Raw genomic sequence first — 19,884 nt, 5'->3', positions numbered from 1 at the left:
ATTCCGTAAAAATCTTTTTCCAGTATTTCTTCAAAATCAATTTATAGCTGCTGGATTAGAACCGGTTCTTAGCCATACGGAAAAATCTTAACCTCCATTAAAATTCCCCTTCTTTAAAATCCTACGTAAAGATTTTTGAAAAGATTGAAGCAATAAATTGTCACAAGTTAAAGTTAAAAGATAAAAAAAGATTAAAATTATCTGTGCGTAAAGTTTCAGATTTGTAAATTTGGAGACATGAAAAACTATGAAATTAGCTCCCCTACTCTCAAATATCTTTAGAGTTTACTATACTTTAGATATACTAGCGGCTTCGCCCCCAAGAGTTAGTGTAAATTCCAATTCCTATTTATATAGAATCGTTCTTACATCTATATAGATATTTTTACTCTCTGGCAAAATTAACTTAAAGAAAATAACTTAAAACCACCAGAGGACCAGCAGGTATATTCCCTGAAAAGTGGAATCCAATCGGTTCAGCGGTTAACAAGATCTTTAGATGGAAAGACATCGTTTCTATATTTTTTTTATATTTTTGTATATCAGCTCCCCTACTCTATAAATGTCCTCTAGCACGTGTGTTCACTATTCTCCAACCTGTATATATCAGCTCCCCTACTCTATAAATGGCCTCTAGCACGTGTGTTTACTATGCTCCAACCACACATCCGCTAATCTTTACATTATTTTCATGTGGGATTGTGGTTTGCACTGCAAAACAATTTATAGCATATATTAAGATAGTTAGTTTTAAATTTTTTTTCTCTTAAGCCTTTAGTCAATACCCTTTGTCATTTAATTAATGGCCAGGTCGACATACAATAAAAAGTGCTAATATTATTGACATTGTAAGAATCATTTATAAACCTAATTATCTAATAAAAACTAATGGATTCAGTCGTATTATGTTGCTTTAATTACAGCAAAAAAGTATTAAGTTGAAGTGTGTACGACTATAGATCTTTAGAAAGGCAGCACTTTCTTTCATTTTTTTGCTGTATTTTTTTCGGGAAAAACCAACACCCCTAATTTTTCAGAAGGCTTTAAAATTGGTCCAATTACACAGTACTAAACACTACAACACCCAGAGATTTAGGAATAATACCTGCCAGAAAAATTTTAATCAGCGTCATACTATTATGGATTTATTATTAGTTGGATCTTACAGCATATTATCATGTATTGTGAAACTTGTAGCGGGTTAAAATAACGATCCTCCCACCCCTTCCCCTCCTACTGGAGAACTGACCAATAAATGACTGGTGAAATAGCAAACTAAATTGACGACAAGTTTTTCCCTGTCAAAATATTCACGTATAATTTACATCCATAATAAAGTTTGTTTAGTCAATAATTATTATTAATTATAGTACTTTTGTTTAAGAATCTTCGGCTTATTGTTTCCATATAAAAGTACCTGATAATTATTGTCCATTGTCCTATCCCTTTAACCCTGATATAAAGAGGTATTTTTACGGCCTATCACAACCATAGAGCCATACACTAAAGCTCAAATTAGACTTTTACGATTCCATGGGATAAATTACATACATACAAAAACAAGGATGACAAAATTACATGCACCGCAGTTTAACACATAACTATTGTAACAATTTTATTATTAGAATAGTGTTATTTCATTGGTTTAAAATGTCATCTTTTATATTTGTATATAATTGGGCAATAATGACTACTTTTAGTCATAAATTTTTAAATCTTTATGACTAAGTTATGCTTTTCAATATGATCTATCATCTTGGCAGTTAATGTAGTTAAATCACTTACTGACAGTTTAGGAAAGGGAAGGGTTGGAGCGTGGCTTAAAATAACCTATAGAGTAGCTGCATTAATTTTTGTAGGGAGTGTAGAATAAAGATGTAAAAATAAATGCTGTTATTTTTTAAACAAAGGAATTTAGGAAAAACACTTTTTATGCCAATTCAAAAATTTTTTGAACAAATCTAAAATGATTTTATATTGCTCTTTTGTTGTATAAAACTATAATGGGTAAATCTATTACTTTTCATCAAATTTAAACAGTTTTTTTTTATATTTTCAATAATAATGTCTGCAAAGTTAAAAAGTGTTTTTGATTTCTTTTCAAACTTTTTTTCTAGCTTTTAAAATAATTTTATTGTTTTTATAAAGCTTACTTTTTATGCTTTTATGCATTATAATTTAGAAAGTAACTTAATTTTTATAATCGAGAGTGTAATCATCATGATTTTAATAAGTCTACAAACTCCTCTCCTAAAAGATTTAATGTAGTATTATTGGAGAGATTTCCTTCTTTATACCTACATAAAATTAGCAAGACGTATGTTAGACTATTTGTGTTTCTCCAACCTACAAAGATTAATTTTCTCATAACAAAAAAATTTCCGCACCAAACTTTTTTACTTTTTCTTTTTAAAGCACCCCTTTTTAGGAGCATCACAAAAGTAACAGGACAGTTTGAACGGCTTCAGGCTATTTACTGCTCTTAGAAGCACATAAAGGCTAGGGTTACGTAATAGTTTTATTGTCAGTCCTGTTTTTATATATTTTGACTTCTTAATTTGATAAGATCATAATAATCATGCGAATTTTTTGGGGGGAAAATAACCTCTAAAAAGCTTTACTACCAGGCAGAGATCTAAGTGGACAATTCTGACATACAAACAGAAAATGCACCCACCTGTCTCTTTTAATGATTCATTCATTCTGAACACTTTTTAGATAATTGTTTTTACATGTCATTTTTAAATGGTGAACACATAAACTTTTTTATTATTATGAAACATAAGTATTTGTGTTTACCTCAAAGAGCATATCGAGCACTGAAAACCCCCAATGCCTAATCTCTGCATCATTCAAATAGTGAGGATTTGGGAATTAAAATAGCCTAAAGCCAATAAAATATTTTAAATAAAATAGTATAGCCTAAAACCAACCCAATCCTTTGTAAAATAATCGTGCCTTAAAATTTGTAAAAAACTTTAACTGCGACAATATTAAGCAGAGCTGTGCATTAAATTTACGCGCGTGCCATGTATATTGAATGTACTTATTATTAAAATCAATATGTGATATCCATTTAAGTTTTATGACACCAATCAAAACCATGTAATTTCACTCTTTACCCCCCTACTTGTTGGGAAAGGGATAAAGATTCTATCAAATAATTATTAAAAGTAAACAAATATATAATTGACTACAAAATTTCTTAGTCTAGCCTAAGTTGTAGTTAAGGTTTCTAAGTCTTACATTTTTCTTATATCTATGCAAGGCTTATGAAGTTGTAATTCTAACTCTAATTGAAAGATTTTAAACAGTTCTACTTTAATATATTTGCTCTTTAAGAATAATTTTCTGAATATATATCTCTGTCTATCACCCTACAAGTTTTTATCTCTTGGCTAGTTAAGTCATTTTATAAAACAATAAACAATTTATTGTTTTCTCTTAAAGTAATTTTATTTAGGATTTTTCTTATTTTTTCTTAAAGTTTTAGAGTAAATTAATACTCTGATTAGTAAAATTAGGTTATTTATATAGTTTACTGTAAATTATTACCACCAAAAACATTCTGGTTTTATACCAACTTCGACACTAATTAAAAGTATTTTTTAGAACAAATATATAAATGTTTAAAAGAGGAGCAATTGCAACTTTTTAAAGAGACAAAGACAAATAAACACACACATACACACCCACTCACACATCCACCCGCACACACAAAACACACGGCGTTAAAATCACCGGAAAACGATTGTTTACTATTTCCTGTGTGCGTGCAATTACAAACTATATATGGAGCATTTTAAATACTTTACTTTTTTAACAAATGCGCTCCTAGCATTTAGGGGATTTGAAAGGGAAAGTGAGGCGCAAAAAAATATCCTGAAACCTTCCCAAGACATGTACCTTCCATACATTGAAGAACACAATCGGATAAGTAGTTATCGAAATCTTAAGCTACAGACAAAAAATCTCAATCCTTTATATAATAGGATATGTCGTATGATCGTTATTCCGTCTTTACCTTCACTTTTCCATAAATGTAGTTAGATTAATGTTGTTGTGTTATTTATGGATAAATAAGACCTTGTTTACTCAAAAATTTTCTAAAATAACTTTAAAATCAACATTTTACACTAAATAATTCTAAAAATTTCATGTTTAAATGAAAAAAGGTATTTCCATAAAGAATTTTAAGTGCTCGATTATTTAAAAATTCCTTTGATTTCACTAATTTTATAGCGTGAAAAAATGTAATCAACAAGGACATTTATATCCCAAATGAGCGCAGCAATAGTTAGACAAAAACTTTGATAATAGCTAATTTTTGTCATATTAAAAATTTCATACATCCAAAAGTTAATATTTTTAATTGTGTTAAACTTTTTTTATGTAAACGGACATACAAACGTTATAGAGTAGCTTCGCTACTAACAAATTGTAATTGCACTTTAGAATTTAAACATTACAATTTATAGGAGTGTCATTAATTAACGATTTCTATTTTAAACAAGGATAATTATGAAAATAAGAAGCGAAGCATTATAAAGTTTCTTTGTTTATTAGTACTTTCTTCTGTTGACCTTTACCCATAATTTTGCCTTTCTACCAGTTCCAACTTGGAACCAATTATTTTTTTTTTTACAATTTTCGAATTAATCTCAATTTATTTATTTTTATTTTGATCTTTAAAACGCCTAATTTATATTTTAAAATATTTCAATTTGTAATAAAAACATAATGTTAGATTTAGAACAAAAACTAAACGTTTAACTGTAAAACAGAGAAAAATACTCCAGATTTAAAGTGAAATCATTAATTTTGGCGAGAGCTTGACTTTAAGCTTTACATAGGGTCGCCGAGTTAGAAATAAAATGTTCATAATTAAGAGATACATAATAATCATTGAGGTGATATATTTTTTGCTAGTCGTTGCCTATCAACCCCTTGTTTTTGGACATTCTTAAGATACAATATTCTGATATCCATAATTTACAACAACATTATTTAAATTTTAATAAATCAGAAAACTAGAAATATTCATATTACAGTGCATGCGATTTATAACACGTACATTAGGTACATGTGTTTACTTAAGCTAAAAATCTTCCAAAATTACAACAAAAATCCTCCAAAAAATTGAGGGAAAAAAACCGGCAACCGTGTTGTCTGTAAGGGTAGAAAGTTAAAATGATATCTATTTATCAATTCTCAAATAAGCAGGTGTGGAAAATATATACACAAGCGACTTTTTTTCAGGTATAATGGAACATGTGTATTATATTTTATTCTCATATACTTAAAATTCCAGTTTACCATATTATTTTTAACTGTATTTTAAATTGCTGTTCTTTTCTATTCTAATAATTTATTAGCTTTTGTCATGTGTTATTCATGGATATTATTTTTCTTTTAAAAGTTGTTTAAAAAAGGGGAAATTGTTGTAGAGTAGGCTTGCTACTAAAATTCCACATATACCTATCCTTTATCCTTGATTATTTAGTCTATTTTTCAATACACTTATTTATCTACAGATTAATAACAATATGTCACAAGATTTATAACAATCGTGCTTGAAATCTCAATTTTATTGTTTAAAAAGCACATTATTGTACAAATTTGAGGGTTAAAAAAGGGAATTTTAATGTATTTTACTTTCATATTGGGAAAATGTGTAAAATGGTAATTTTTTGAGTTTCTACTTCTAGACTGTAATGAGAGCTTTAACACTGTGGGTCTTTTTAAATCTTACAAATCTTAACCTAGCCAATAAAAAATAAATTAACATTAGTATGCTCAGTTCAGTAGCCAAATGAGGAATTTTGTAGAAAAAAAGGGTCAATAATTTTAGCATTAATTGGGCAAACACTTAGGAACAACCTATTATTAAGCCAAGCTTAAAGTAAAGATGAAAATAAACACAAACTGTAATATTTATCCTTCACTTATAGCTAAAACCAAAAGCTATTTGTAGGTCTTTTCAGTCATTTATTTATAGTAAAACAGTAAAATTACAGCCTATAGTATCCCATTACTATGTTCTTATGCTGTTGTTACTATAAGACTTTAAGAACCAGATTCTAAAAGCTCTATTTATGTATATAAGCAAAAAAGCAAACAAATTAGTTAATGGTATTAATAGCCAGTAGTATATTCAGGGAAAACGTATGTAGTAAAAAATAGAGGCCAGGGGGGGGGCGAGAGTCGACTTTCAATTTTAGTTTAAAAAAGAAAAGTAAAAAAAATGGGAAAGGAATGTTCATTTTTTTCTAAAGCCGATTTATCATGGGAGTGCGGCGGTACTCTCCCCCGAAAAAGTTAAAAACCTTCCCAAAATCTTAAGAACCTGAAATGTAATGCAATCATTAGATATTCAAATTTGGAATGCAAATTAATATTCTTCTTGCATGTACTAAGGGAAAATCAAACAAACAGACAGACCCTAATTATATATAAACTGCAAATGATAATGGGAAATAAAATTAAATATCTTTAAATCCCTGCTATATATTTGGTAGATGATATTCCGTGGTATATGATCCCGATCTAGTATATTGGTTTACCCACTTAACACACTTTATATAAGCAGTCATAGATCAACTATAAGCATAGTTTCAAAGTTATTTTCTTCCTGTTATATACCCTATGTATTTGATCTATGATTTATTACTTTCATTTTGCGAAATCTAAGTTGATATTTGATCTATGAGTTACTTCCTACTTCATTAACCCAAAGCAAATAATTGAAAAGTTTTGACTCAAGAAAACACTAATGAGACTATTGTTTCTGCTTTTTATTAAAGACGCGAAACTTTTCTACGTTCATAATATGTCCTTTCCTGTGTAAGTAAATGCTAGTTACTTTTTTATGCTCCTTTACAAAAAAAACCTATACAATTTGCTAATAAAACTATTTATGAAATTTCTAGGGTAGTTTTAGGCTATATTCTAGAGTAATTAAATCATTAAAAAGATTAAGCGAAGCATGATGTACAGAAACAATTGATTATTTAAGTATAAACGTTTAATTCGACATAATTATGTCATTTCCCATTAATATCTGATGAGAAATTTTTGTTAGAATATAGATAAACATTCTTTAAATCAGTTTTTTTGTCTCTATCTTTTCCACAAGACAAAAATAATTATTAAGACCAAAAAATTGAAAATATGGACAATATTATTCTTGTAATACAAAGTTGAAGGGGTGGTAAAATATATTTTCTTGTAATTGTAAACATATAAAATTAATCTCAAATTGTTTTACCAAAGAACTATTCATATTTGTGAATATTGCTTATTTAATATTTGCATGACCTATGTGAATAATATCTATGACAGTTGGCAATTTCTACAGTTATTTTACAGCATAGTATTACAGTAGATTTTCGGTCTCTGTGAATGTAGATTAGTCATATAATTCAGGGATCTAAAGGGATAAGACATTGGCCGATAAATTGATGTACATCCCCATAATGATACACAAAATTACCTCTTCTGTAGATTATAATTAATGGTTAAAACGTTGAGACACACAACTTAATGAACCAAGCAATCAAAATTCAATAAAAGTCTCCAAAGTTGTTAATCCAACGAATAAGAAAACGTTATTATTAAACTGTGTATATAATTGCTAAATTTCTGTACTTCTAATTTAATCCTTTATTTAGTGTATCTCTACTGCAAGCGAGTTTACATAATTTTAATTTTTTTATCTTTATATTTTGAGTATGCCTGTCTGTCAGACCTTTAGCAAACCGGACAAACGAACATTTACCAATTATAGAGTAGCTTTGATACTAAAAACGATATATCATGATATAACATTTCTGATTACTACCCTCTGTAATTTTATCTATCGATTTTTATAAATGGTATGGAATAGGAACTTATTATTAAGCAGTTAAAGGGTTGGGGGAAATATTTAGAACATATGGGAAATCTTTTTTAGCAGTGCATTCTTCGCATGAAAGTGTATGATTCTTAAAATGAATTATTTTTTTGTAATAAATAAACTAGTAGCTTTGTTAAAAAAAGAAGAATATTAGTTAAAATTTAATTTGTATTGCCAAAAAATCATTAAAAAATTGTATTTTCTGATAGATATCTCGTACTTTTAAGTTCGCCAAGAACCAAAGAAGTTAAAGACAATCATGAGACTCAGAGTAGCTGTGTTCCTAATCAAAATGTATCCCTTAATAATTATTGAACGTTATGCAAAATTGATTTTGTTTTTCCTGAGGCAATATTTATATCATTTAGCAGTTTCCAAGATTTTTAGTGACAGTTTTAACAGTACTCTGAAAGGCATGTTTAGACTGTAAACATACAGTCCTAGTAAAGCATAAACAAATGAAAGAATCCTCCTATTATTTTTGATCAACCAAATGTTAAATTAGAATTTTGGTACTAAAAATGAATAAACAATGGTGTGTTGGAATGATTTTTCTTGTATTCCCTGGCAAGTTCGAACCCATTAATTCCCTTTTCCTTACACCAGAGAATGAGTGTGTTACGCGGCATTCCTAACTATCTCCGCGCTTAGCTTGTAAACAAACAAAGGCGCGCACATTTTTCCTTGTTGATTCCCATGTGAAGAGCTACGTGAATAAAAATAATGTATTGGATGGATATACATGCGCTCTAATCCGTGGAAGATCTCAAATAAGCCTTCCTGCTTAGTTTGACGTATAATGTGGTAAGAATTTATCTTTAATTCTTAATAATAAGTGTAGTATGGTATATTTTTACGAAGAAATTTAAAACATTAATTTTTCAACAAATAGACCATTTAACTGCTAACTTTTGACATACGAATATTTTCCTTAATTTTATTGATCATTTGAACCTAAAATTATCAATTTCTGATGCTATTTAATATGTTTCGTGCCAATTTAAAGTTTTTTAGAAATTTTATATTTTTAATTAAATTGAAATCACGCAACCTCGATATACAAAAATAATAAACCATTAATATTATGTTATTAATTTTTATATTTTTGTTTTAGATGCACCGTTTTCATGGTAATAAATACACATTTGTAAACATTCACATGTTGGTCATTCGGAGGGCTTGGAGATTAAGATTTCGTGTACGGCAAGGCATGCGTACCGAAACAATGAAAACGAGACAGAACAGATGCGGCTAAGAAAATATCTGTGAAGTTTTGTGAATGTGTTGGTTGTGATACCTTACCACACACTATTATAATCGTAATCAGTACAGTTAATTATTGTGACAATCATGGGTCCTAAAAAGAATAAAGGCGCTCAACTGGGACTACGGCTGCGCCCAGCCGTCGAGGCCCTAACCAGTGAACTAAATAAAGTGATGAAGTTGGTCAGTGAATCTTCAGAGCTTGATGTTAGACATTTCACTAAGGAGTCAATCCTTGTCCATGACAAGTTCGAGACATTCGATAGCATTATGGTCGGTTTTAGCAAGCTTGGAGTGAGAATCCAAGAGCTTGAGGAGTTTAGTGACATTTATTCTAATATAATTACTGTGCAAAAAGATTATAACGCTCTAAAAGATGCTCTAGATGCTATGGAGGAGCTCAGTGACATTCAAAGTGTTGTTGATTTAGTTGGTGATAATTTGCCTGACCATAAGGCTGAACTATATGATCGTTGCATAAAGATTGTGAAAGTTATTAAAGGGTCATACTTTCCCTTACCAGAACCAATTATAAACACTTTGTCTGCTTTGATGAAACGGCTGGCCGAGGTTAAGCTTGAACCTGTGAAGCCGCCTACAACGACGGCGGGTGCTTCGACAGCATCGCCATTTGTGTCGCCGTTTGGCACACCACAGTTCGGCACCGGTTCTATATTCACGCCAGGATATATGAATCGTGTCGACGAACGTCTTCTTCCAAGCTTTGACGGCTCAGAGTCAGCCTACGTAAGTTTCAAGGACAATTTTAAAAAGCTTACCGTAGGACAGGACCCGTCATATTTACAGTTATTATTGAGCAGTGAAAAGGTTTGCAAAAATAAAGAGTTGAGACTTCAGTTAATTCAGATTCAATCTCATGAATCTCAATGGGCTTACCTCGACGCACGTTTTAAGTCCAAAACACGTCAGATGCTCTGCCTTTTCAACCAATGGGAGAAGAAGCCTAAACCGTCGGACTCCAACCAGATTGTCACAGTCTTAGCAGAGTTTGGTGGTGCAGTTAGCCAGCTCGAGCAGCTGACTAAAGATGATGATGATGAGGAAGTCACCACAAGCCAGTGGTTGACCATTATTCTTTTGGAAATGTTATCCAAAAAGTTGCCACGTGATTTCCAGGACAAGCTCAACCTGGCGTTGGGCTCGATGGATACCCCAAATATTCCTAAGCTGTTGAAGATTATAGAGGAACAGCGTGGCGCCATTTTGATGAGGTGTTCATTCGATGTAGACACCCCCTCCAAGAAGAAAGGTAATCCTGCGGCCGCAGCTACAGCCGTTGGTAAACCTGGGTCTCCAGCTAAGACCAAGAAGAAACAGCCTTGCCCGTCGGAAGGTTGTAACTCTGATCACCTGTTGTTTAAGTGCTCCAAGTTTAGGGATATGTCTGTTCCTGAACGCAAAGTCTTCATCAAGAAGATAGGCGCCTGTTTGCTCTGCTTACAAAAAGGGCATCGGGTGGCCGATTGTCCCAGAGCCGATAAGCTTGGCAGCTGTACCATTGACAGTTGCAACCAGCCTCATAATTCATTATTACATGAATCGGTTGCTAGTGGACAAGTTGCGGCAGTGTATGAGTCACAATTGTTTAGCAAAAACAATTTTATGCTGATGTTGCAGCAGGTCCCGGCGTTGGCGGCTGACAAACGTCAAGTCACCGTCAATGCCATGTGGGACAGTGGAGCAAATTTGACGTTGATTTCTAGAAGTATTGCCAAGAAGTTAGAGTTGCCATCTACTGGTCGCACAGCTACTATTTCTCTGGCAGATGGAAAGAGCCAAGCATGTCCTACAGTCAAGATTTGTTTGGTTGACCGCAACCGGAATTCACATATTCTGGAGGCGGCGGTAGTGCCCAGCATTGGTACTGAAGAAGGGTTGCGTTCTATTGATCCTACAGCCGCCGCCGACATTTTCAACATGAAGCCTGATAATTTTTCTATGGTCGACGGCAAGATTGATGTTTTAATCGGCCATTTAACACCAGCTATGTTCCCGTGTGCAGATAAAATGGTTGGTGATTCTAGACTGTACAGAAGCTTATTTGGTACAGGCTATTTAGTTGTGTCTGCAGATGGCAGGACTGTTGCTAATCCTGTCGCCTGTAAAGCTGTGAAGTTGGAGGTCAGCAAGATGGAGTTCCTGAGTACTGAGAGTTTGGGAATACAGCCGCCATCAATGTGCAGCGGTTGTAAGAACTGCCGTCATTGCGCCGCCATAGCTGCCGGGCAGTCCGCCTTGGATGTGCGTAAGCGGCAGCTGATTGAAGAAGGTCTGACATTAGATCTTGAGAACCATATTTGGACGGCCTCATATCCCTACAAGCAGCCGCCAAGTGTGTTATTCGACAATTCAGAGCAGGCCTATAAGATCTGCTTACGTGACCGGCAGAGAATGATTAAAAAAGGTGAATACAGCACCTTCTGCCAAGTGTTTCAAGAAGCTGTGTCTCGTGGAGTATATCAGAAAGCTTCGCCAGAAGACCTAGCTTATACTAAGCCCGTGTATTATTCGAGCCTAGTCTGCGCATATAAAGAGTCTATTTCCACGCCGTTGAGGATATGCGCAAATTCCAGCCTCTGCTGCAAGGGGCTAAGCCTCAATAGTATTATGATGGACGGCCCAGTTCCATTGTATACTCTGATGCACAATCTTATCCGGTTCAGAAGTTTTAAGTGTGCATTCGTGGCTGATATTCAGAAGTTCTATAATTCATTATTAGCTACCTATGAAGATTCTCAGCTGAAACGTGTTTTTTTCGCTGATACAGTTGATGGAGAGCCAGAGGTCTACCTTACCAAAACCATCAACTTTGGTGAGGCCTTGGCTGGAGATATGGCCGTGACCGCCCTCAGACTCACTGGTCGTATTTTTGGTGGACGTTCCCAGCAGGATGTTCAAGATGTTTATGGATCTGAGAAGATTAGAGGTTGTGACGTTGTAGCCCAGCAGGATGTGTGGAGAGATGTTCAGCAACCACTCAGTTCTGAATTTGTTTTGTATCAAGATCCTCCATCGGTCAAATTGGAGACTTGTACTTACGTGGATGACTGTTTGAGCGGTCATAACAGTAAACCTGAAGCTGTCCAGCTGGTCCAAGAGCTGGAGGATATGATTGCACCTGGCAATTTCAAGTTTAAATCTGTTGTTTATTCTGGAGATGATGTTGACAGTGTAAAAGTTCTGGGCCTCGTTTGGGACCCTAAACAGGATAAGTTGTTCCTACCTGTCAGAGCCAACCACGGCGAGAAGATTAAGGGTAGAAAGTTACTAGAGGATCTGGACTTGGAGGATCTTTGGAGAAGTCTACCTGAGTTGATAACTAAACGTGAAGTTTGGAGAATTGTGCAACAACTTTATGACCCAATGGGTCTAGCAGCGCCATTGCTGCTTAAGTCCAAGCTTTGTCTGCGCTCAGTTTGCATACATGGATGTAACTGGGATGATGTTATACCTGGAGAGTTGAGGTCGGAGCTCGTGTCCAGCCTCCAGGACCGTTCGGCACTTGGAAATGTGTCGTTCAGACGTTCGATGGTTCCTGATAAGCCGTTGGGGCTTCCAATGCTTGTTGGTTTCTGCGATGCATCTAACCAGGCCTATGCAGCCATCACCTACCTGAGATGGCCAGTTCCTGGAGGATATGATGTAGTTTTGTGTTGCGCCAAGTCACGTGTCGCACCAGTGAAGATTGAGTCTATACCAAGGTTAGAAATGCTTAGTTGTCTAATTTTGGCCAGGCTTGTGGATACTGTAGCCAGAGCACTACCTTTCAACATTTCTGGCAAGGTATTTTTTAGTGATAGCAGCTGTGCCCTAGCTCAGCTATCCAGTGACAGTGTTATGTTAAATGTTTTTAACAGTCATCGTGTTTCTGAGATACAACAGTTGACGAGCCCTGAAGATTGGAAATGGGTTCCAACCCAGCACAACATTGCCGATCTGGCAACGCGTGGTTTGTGTACGATTGAGGATGTACAACCTGGATCTACATACCAAGAAGGTCCAAGCTGGTTGCGCCTGGAACAGGACCAGTGGCCCGTTAAGACGGCGGGTGAGGTAAATGCATCCATTCCCGAGAGCGAGCTAAATCCCAAGATGGCGAAGCTCAAGGTAATGTTCACACAGGTAGTGGACAATGATTTCTGGAGGTCCCTGGCAAGAAGGACCTACAGGCAGGCAAGGAGGACTGTTGCCGCAGTTCTTAAGGCTGCCAACTGCTTTAAAACGCTGATTGTCAAGAAACGTGGCGTTGCAACAATTGAGGATGGTGTTAGCAGCAATGATAGTTCTAAGCATTATGAGAACTATACTTTCACAAATACATACATGGATTCTGTTTGTGACCTGTTTTTGACTTCCTTCAACCAAGAGAAGGAGATGACCATGGACGCCGAGGGGAAATTTGACTCCCTTCAACCTTATCATCACAAGGTCCAGGTTTGTTGGCCCATTGTGGGTCATGATGGATGTTATCCTCTTAGGACATTTACAATATTGAAAATGTCCGGGAGAGGAGATGAGGCTCTTGAGGCCGCTGCTGGAGGCCCTAGGAAGATTATGAAGGACAGCCCAGGTGTTGTCTTGCTCAGCCGCCACAACAGGCTGGCGCGGCTCATCCTTCAACAGTCCCACGATGAATTGGGGCATGGAGGCCATCGTAAGACGTTGGCGCAAAGCCGCAGGTATGCATGGATCACACATGGCCGCATGGAGGCTATGAAAGTGGTCAAGAGTTGTGCTGCATGTTCCATTGAATATGCCAAGCGTTCGAGTCCCGCAATTGCTAATATTCTGCCAGATCGTGTCGAGCCCTCTATGCCCTTCAAGGAGGTGCATATGGACCTTGCGGGGCCGATCGAAGTTACGAAGCCTGGCGTTGGTACCAGGAGTTCCAAGACCAAGTACAAAGTTTGGTTGTTGATTGTGGCCTGTAGATTTACACAGGCTGTGTTTGTTGATGTGTTGACTGATTATTCAACTGAAGCCGTGCTGGTCGGCTTGAGAAAACTTCAGGCGTTTTACAATATGCCTAGAAGGGTTACCACAGACAGAGGCACCAATATGGCCGGTGCCAAGCGAATTATGGATGAACTTTTGAAGGATACCCGAATGCATTTTGAATGGCATCTGGTGCCCACCGCAGCACACTCGTTCGTGGGTACTGTGGAGAGGCAGGTTGGGCTGGTCAAGCGTGTGTTGAACAAGAAGTTGGCTGGTGCTACTGTAACCTTCAATGATTTATTGGTGTTGTGTGCTGAGACTGCAAGAGTCCTGAATTCTAAGCCATTGACCTATGCCACCCAAGGAGATGACGTCAATTGCTGGAGAATAATTTCACCTGCTGATCTGTTAGGCGGCAGGACCAACGATGCAATCTGCACCTTTGAAACAGGTTGTAAAGAGCCCATCACCAGGAGGCTGGAGAACTTGGAGGAGTTGACCCGTCAGTTCCATCAGGTGTACAAGGAGCAGCTCATGCCTGAGCTACTCAAGTCCGTCAAGTGGCGCAGCAACAAGGTGCTGCTTGAGCCGGGAGACGTGGTGCTGATAGACGATAGCACAAATTTGATGAAGAAGTTCAGATTGGGGCGTGTGGAAGAAGTGCGCCCAGGTGGGAGGACCGTGGTTTGCAAGTTCAAATTATCAGATGACGCAGCCGCCACGAGTAACGAGACTTCCGCAAGACGTCTGCTCAAGATCAATCTACCCAAAGTTTAGTATAAGTATCGTTCTTGTTTAACTTTGAATTTTATTTTACGGTAGATTTATCAGATTTTTTTCGAAAGACAAAAAACGCAAATTTTAACTCAATTTCGTTTAAACTTTTAAATCGACGCAAGATTTTTTCATTTGAAATGCAAACTTAAGTTATTTATACGTTTACGCAAGTTTTTTCAATGATTTAAGTCTTTCCGGGACCAGGGATTTTTTTCGTGGAAATTTTCCTAGGTACCTACGCAAATACGAACATTTTTATACTTGTTTGATTGAAATTCGATATGATAAAAAAGTAACACAATGAGATTTTACATCATATAAATATTTCTTAAGATTTATTATAATCACATAGATAATTTAATATTACATATATTAAAATTACTTCTATTTACCCTTTAACCGATGTACCTAAAGAAAAATGCAGATTTTTTTCGCCTTGAATTAAGTAGATTCTTTGAGTTCGAAGATTTAAGCTTAATAAGACCGTGCTATAGTGTATCTTAGCTCTGTTACCTCGGCCAGACATACTACAGAACGGCAAAACTAAAGCATAATATAATTTTATTTTTTTGATTGCTTTGATTGATGATTCTAAAGTTTCTTGAATTATTCATGATTCTTTTAATTTTTGATTTGATTTAAACATCACTAATTATGTTTATTTTCAGTTGATGGAGCCCTGCGCCAGAAATCCTGTCGGAAATTATGCAGTATCAAAAAATTGTGATGGAAAGACATAACGTCCGTCAGGATAGCTGGAACATGGCATTATTAATATTTGAAAGATTGGTTAGTTTGTATCTTGAGGGGTTCATTCTAACTGAGGCCCCAAATTGCCTTAATTTTGACTGTATGAATATGTACAAGTTGCTTTCTTCTTAAAACAGAGAGAAATTGCAAACTCAGCATTTAGAGAAGTTCTTTTCTTATAATTGAGCTTTTGTTTTATTTTGGTAATTTAATTTGCATATTTCAATTGCAATTTTATTTTACGCAATTTTAATTCACGAAGATTTAAAATTATGAAATTTTAATTTTCCGATGTTTGATGATTTTTACAGTCATATTTTGTTTAGATTTAAGTATCTATTTTATTAAACATGTTAGATTTAAGGATTTACCTATTTTATCTAAGAATGTCTAGATGTAAGCCCGAGTATTTTCCGCTGGAAAAAATGCTTAATTTTGAGAAGTTTTTTATGAAAATTCTATTTTTCTTTTCTAGCAAAAAGATTTAGTAGAAAAAATGTCATTATTTAATCTTTCTTTCTTTTGATTAAAAGTTTGAGTTGATTATTTAATTATTGATGCGATTTTAATATAAAAATCATTTGCCTATTATTATGTAGGTACCTAATCAAAGTTTAGGTACTATTGATTATTAATTCATGTATTCGCAATTACATGGTCTGTAATTCTAACTTTAATTGAGATTATGAGGCCATGATTAATGAGATGTGTGAGTGGTAAATGTGCATTTCATGAATGTTGAATGCTTTTCCCATTCCTTATTCCTATCCTTATGTGGTAGTGGAGTCGGTTTGAGTTATTGTGGTGTTCGTAAGTTACCATAATTAATTTTAGGCCTGATGGCCATGCCATTTTAAACTCTTGTAATTTATGCGTTATGAGATTGTGATTTTGTGGACACTGTCTGCACGCATGATGCTAAGATGAGTTATTGTGTTCGATTCCCAGTGACTAGACGGGTGTGTGTTGGAATGATTTTTCTTGTATTCCCTGGCAAGTTCGAACCCATTAATTCCCTTTTCCTTACACCAGAGAATGAGTGTGTTACGCGGCATTCCTAACTATCTCCGCGCTTAGCTTGTAAACAAACAAAGGCGCGCACATTTTTCCTTGTTGATTCCCATGTGAAGAGCTACGTGAATAAAAATAATGTATTGGATGGATATACATGCGCTCTAATCCGTGGAAGATCTCAAATAAGCCTTCCTGCTTAGTTTGACGTATAATGTGGTAAGAATTTATCTTTAATTCTTAATAATAAGTGTAGTATGGTATATTTTTACGAAGAAATTTAAAACATTAATTTTTCAACAAATAGACCATTTAACTGCTAACTTTTGACATACGAATATTTTCCTTAATTTTATTGATCATTTGAACCTAAAATTATCAATTTCTGATGCTATTTAATATGTTTCGTGCCAATTTAAAGTTTTTTAGAAATTTTATATTTTTAATTAAATTGAAATCACGCAACCTCGATATACAAAAATAATAAACCATTAATATTATGTTATTAATTTTTATATTTTTGTTTTAGATGCACCGTTTTCATGGTAATAAATACACATTTGTAAACATTCACATGTTGGTCATTCGGAGGGCTTGGAGATTAAGATTTCGTGTACGGCAAGGCATGCGTACCGAAACAAATGGTGAGACAAATTGTATTTATTTATAATTAAAATCGTTTTTGATTTAGTTCATTTTATTGATACATATTGATTTCATTCATATTGAATTCATATATCAATCCCCCCTGGTTGTCTAACTATGCAGAATAATGAAATGTGCCTGTTTATCGGCAAAGGCATTCCCACAACAGCTACTATTATAATTGATTAGCAGCATTGTGTAGCGCAGCTATAATTTAGTATGTTCGTACGTACGTCGCTCCGTCAAAATATATCCTCAAAAATAACTCACCTTTCCATCCTTCTGCCAGATACAGTTACCCTGTAGATTCTCTACCCTGCATGTGAGGCTGGTGTTATGGCCGGGCGTTACCTCAACGTCCCGAGGCTCTACTAGGAACCGCTGGGCACATTGGATACCTGAAATATCATAAATTTATGTTAGTTATCTAATAAAGTACCTCTATTCTAATTAAAAATATCGAGTATTATCATTTAAGTAAAAGAATAGATAGAACATGAGCTATTTATGACTCTATCTAAATTATGTATTGGGCCAAAGAAATCAGCTAATAGCGTCTGAAATATAAACACAGCCGAGTCCCTACAAAAGAACGAAAAAGGTCTCCACCACTTGGTCTCGGTAGTTGCCTGGATTATACATCTATATTTATAGATTCATTATTATTATATTAATAAAGCTAAAGGCTTTTAACTTAATTAAAATCTTAAATCCTACACATATTTTTTCACGTTTAATGTGTTGAAAAAGAATCTGAAACAGTTAGGGAGTTGAATCCATTTTTATAGAAGCAGAACTATAATCTATGATTATGGTTTGGGCCCTCTAAAACTGTAATCTACCCTTCCACTTTCCCCTCTCTTGGTGAAGATATCTTCAACGCCGATACGATTTTTGAAATGTAAGATTCCACTTTTGCCTCTCTTGGTGAAGATATCTTCAACGCCAATACGATTTTTGAAATATAAGATTCCACTTTCAATAGAGGCGAAACTGGAATCATGGTTTACATTTTTAATATCTATGTTTCTGTAATCTTTCATTACTTTTTTAACATCGACATAATAGAAATGTACCATACTATTTTAAAATTATGTCAATTGTGAAAAAAAAGCATAGATTTTATATATAATTTAAACATCGTTGTATATTCTTAATTAAATAAACAAAACATACAAAGAGCGTATATAAAAGATGTTTTGTTTATTTTAAAAAAATACTTTAAAAAGTGTATCAAATGAGTATTCAAAATTATTTTAAGAAAGTCATTTATTAATTAATTCAATTGTATATATTTGTAATTTTTTTGTTCAATTTATTTCATCTTAATATTTCCCTAGTAATCTCTCACTTACTCATTTAAAGTATAAAAAAAATTTACCATGAAAACAGACAATGCAGCGTTCAAATAAAACCAAGAGACATTTAGAATCCATTGAGAATGAAATACTAGCTGCTCCTTCTTGGCAGATATTTCATTTTCAAGATTTGAGGTGAAAACACCAAATTCAACGAATATACAAGGCAATTCTACTTTGAATACAGGAAGATAAGATGTGCTGTAAATTGTGCTCAGTATACTTTTAGATACTTTTGTAACAAAAATAAAAACTTATTAATGTGAAATCAATGCAGCAGTTGTGATTTGACTTGAATTTGGTTAACTTGTCTTTGTGTTTTATTTGGTTTAGAATTCTTAACAATCTAGCTAAGTTATTCGTAGAAATATGTAAAAATTTTGACAGGAAAGAGATAAAATTTGCACTTCTTAAGACAAAGATAGTTTTTTAGAAATCATATGGTTGAAAAATTCCTTTGCTGTATTACTGGAATGATTCATAAATAACAAAAAAAACAAAGGTGTTTATCTGCTAGATTTAAGTTTTAAGTTTATGGATTATATGACCAGTTTGACCAAATCGATATCCTTTTTCAATTGTGCTAATATATGACTCTACAGGTTATCTGATTCTTGACTGTAGGATAAATATTTCTATAATTTTCTATATATTTCTAATAAACTGCTAAGTAACAAAATGTAATTAATCTGTTTCTATTAAAATTTTTGAATTAAATTCATTAATAAATGGAAGACCAACTATTAAAGGAACCCTGCAAGAAATACCTCTCTTTAATTGCTAAATGCCTGCCATAAGTAGACCCAATACAAAAATTTGACGCCTCCAGCTTCAAAAATAAAAAGTTAAAGAAGTATCAAAATGATTATTTTAGTACAATAAAAATTTTGAAAGTTTTTCATTGCTAATAATAAAATTTTCATTATTAAAATACGTCGTCTGGAAGCAAAATTAATAGCTTATCTTTGTCAATAACTTAGACTGCCAGTAACTGATAACACACAGTGGGATCAAATGACAAATACTTGGACATTAAGAGTAGACTTTAATAAATAGGCTTGTACTTGAAGTAATGGTGTAATTTCTTTTGCTTTAACTCAGAAATAACTTAAATTTTGCCCTTTTTAACTTCTAATTTGCATTTGGTAATTATGTCTAGCTATTTTGGAGGAGTGAAGCTACCCTATTTTTAAAAAATCTATAAACCTTCATAACTTAGGTTAGGAT

At 34.1% G+C, this 19,884-nt stretch overlaps 1 protein-coding gene across 3 annotated transcripts in view; it reads right to left on the bottom strand.

Moving 5' to 3' along the window:
* The window catches only part of LOC145325049 (kin of IRRE-like protein 1), a 134,883-nt gene that overhangs the window by 54,635 nt on the left and 60,364 nt on the right, over positions 1 to 19,884 (bottom strand). For all 3 annotated transcript variants that reach the window (XM_080167851.1, XM_080167852.1, XM_080167853.1), the window contains exon 2: positions 17,570 to 17,697. In XM_080167851.1, the coding sequence (XP_080023977.1) occupies positions 17,570 to 17,697 (128 nt within the window). The remainder of the gene's footprint in view (positions 1 to 17,569; positions 17,698 to 19,884) is intronic.

Source organism: Acartia tonsa, chromosome 7 (assembly GCF_053477335.1).
Source record: "Acartia tonsa isolate MP-2025a chromosome 7, ASM5347733v1, whole genome shotgun sequence".
Classification (NCBI taxonomy): domain Eukaryota; kingdom Metazoa; phylum Arthropoda; class Copepoda; order Calanoida; family Acartiidae; genus Acartia; species Acartia tonsa.
The sequence above is the reverse complement of the archived record's forward strand: the minus strand, read 5'-3'. Positions and strand labels throughout refer to the sequence as shown.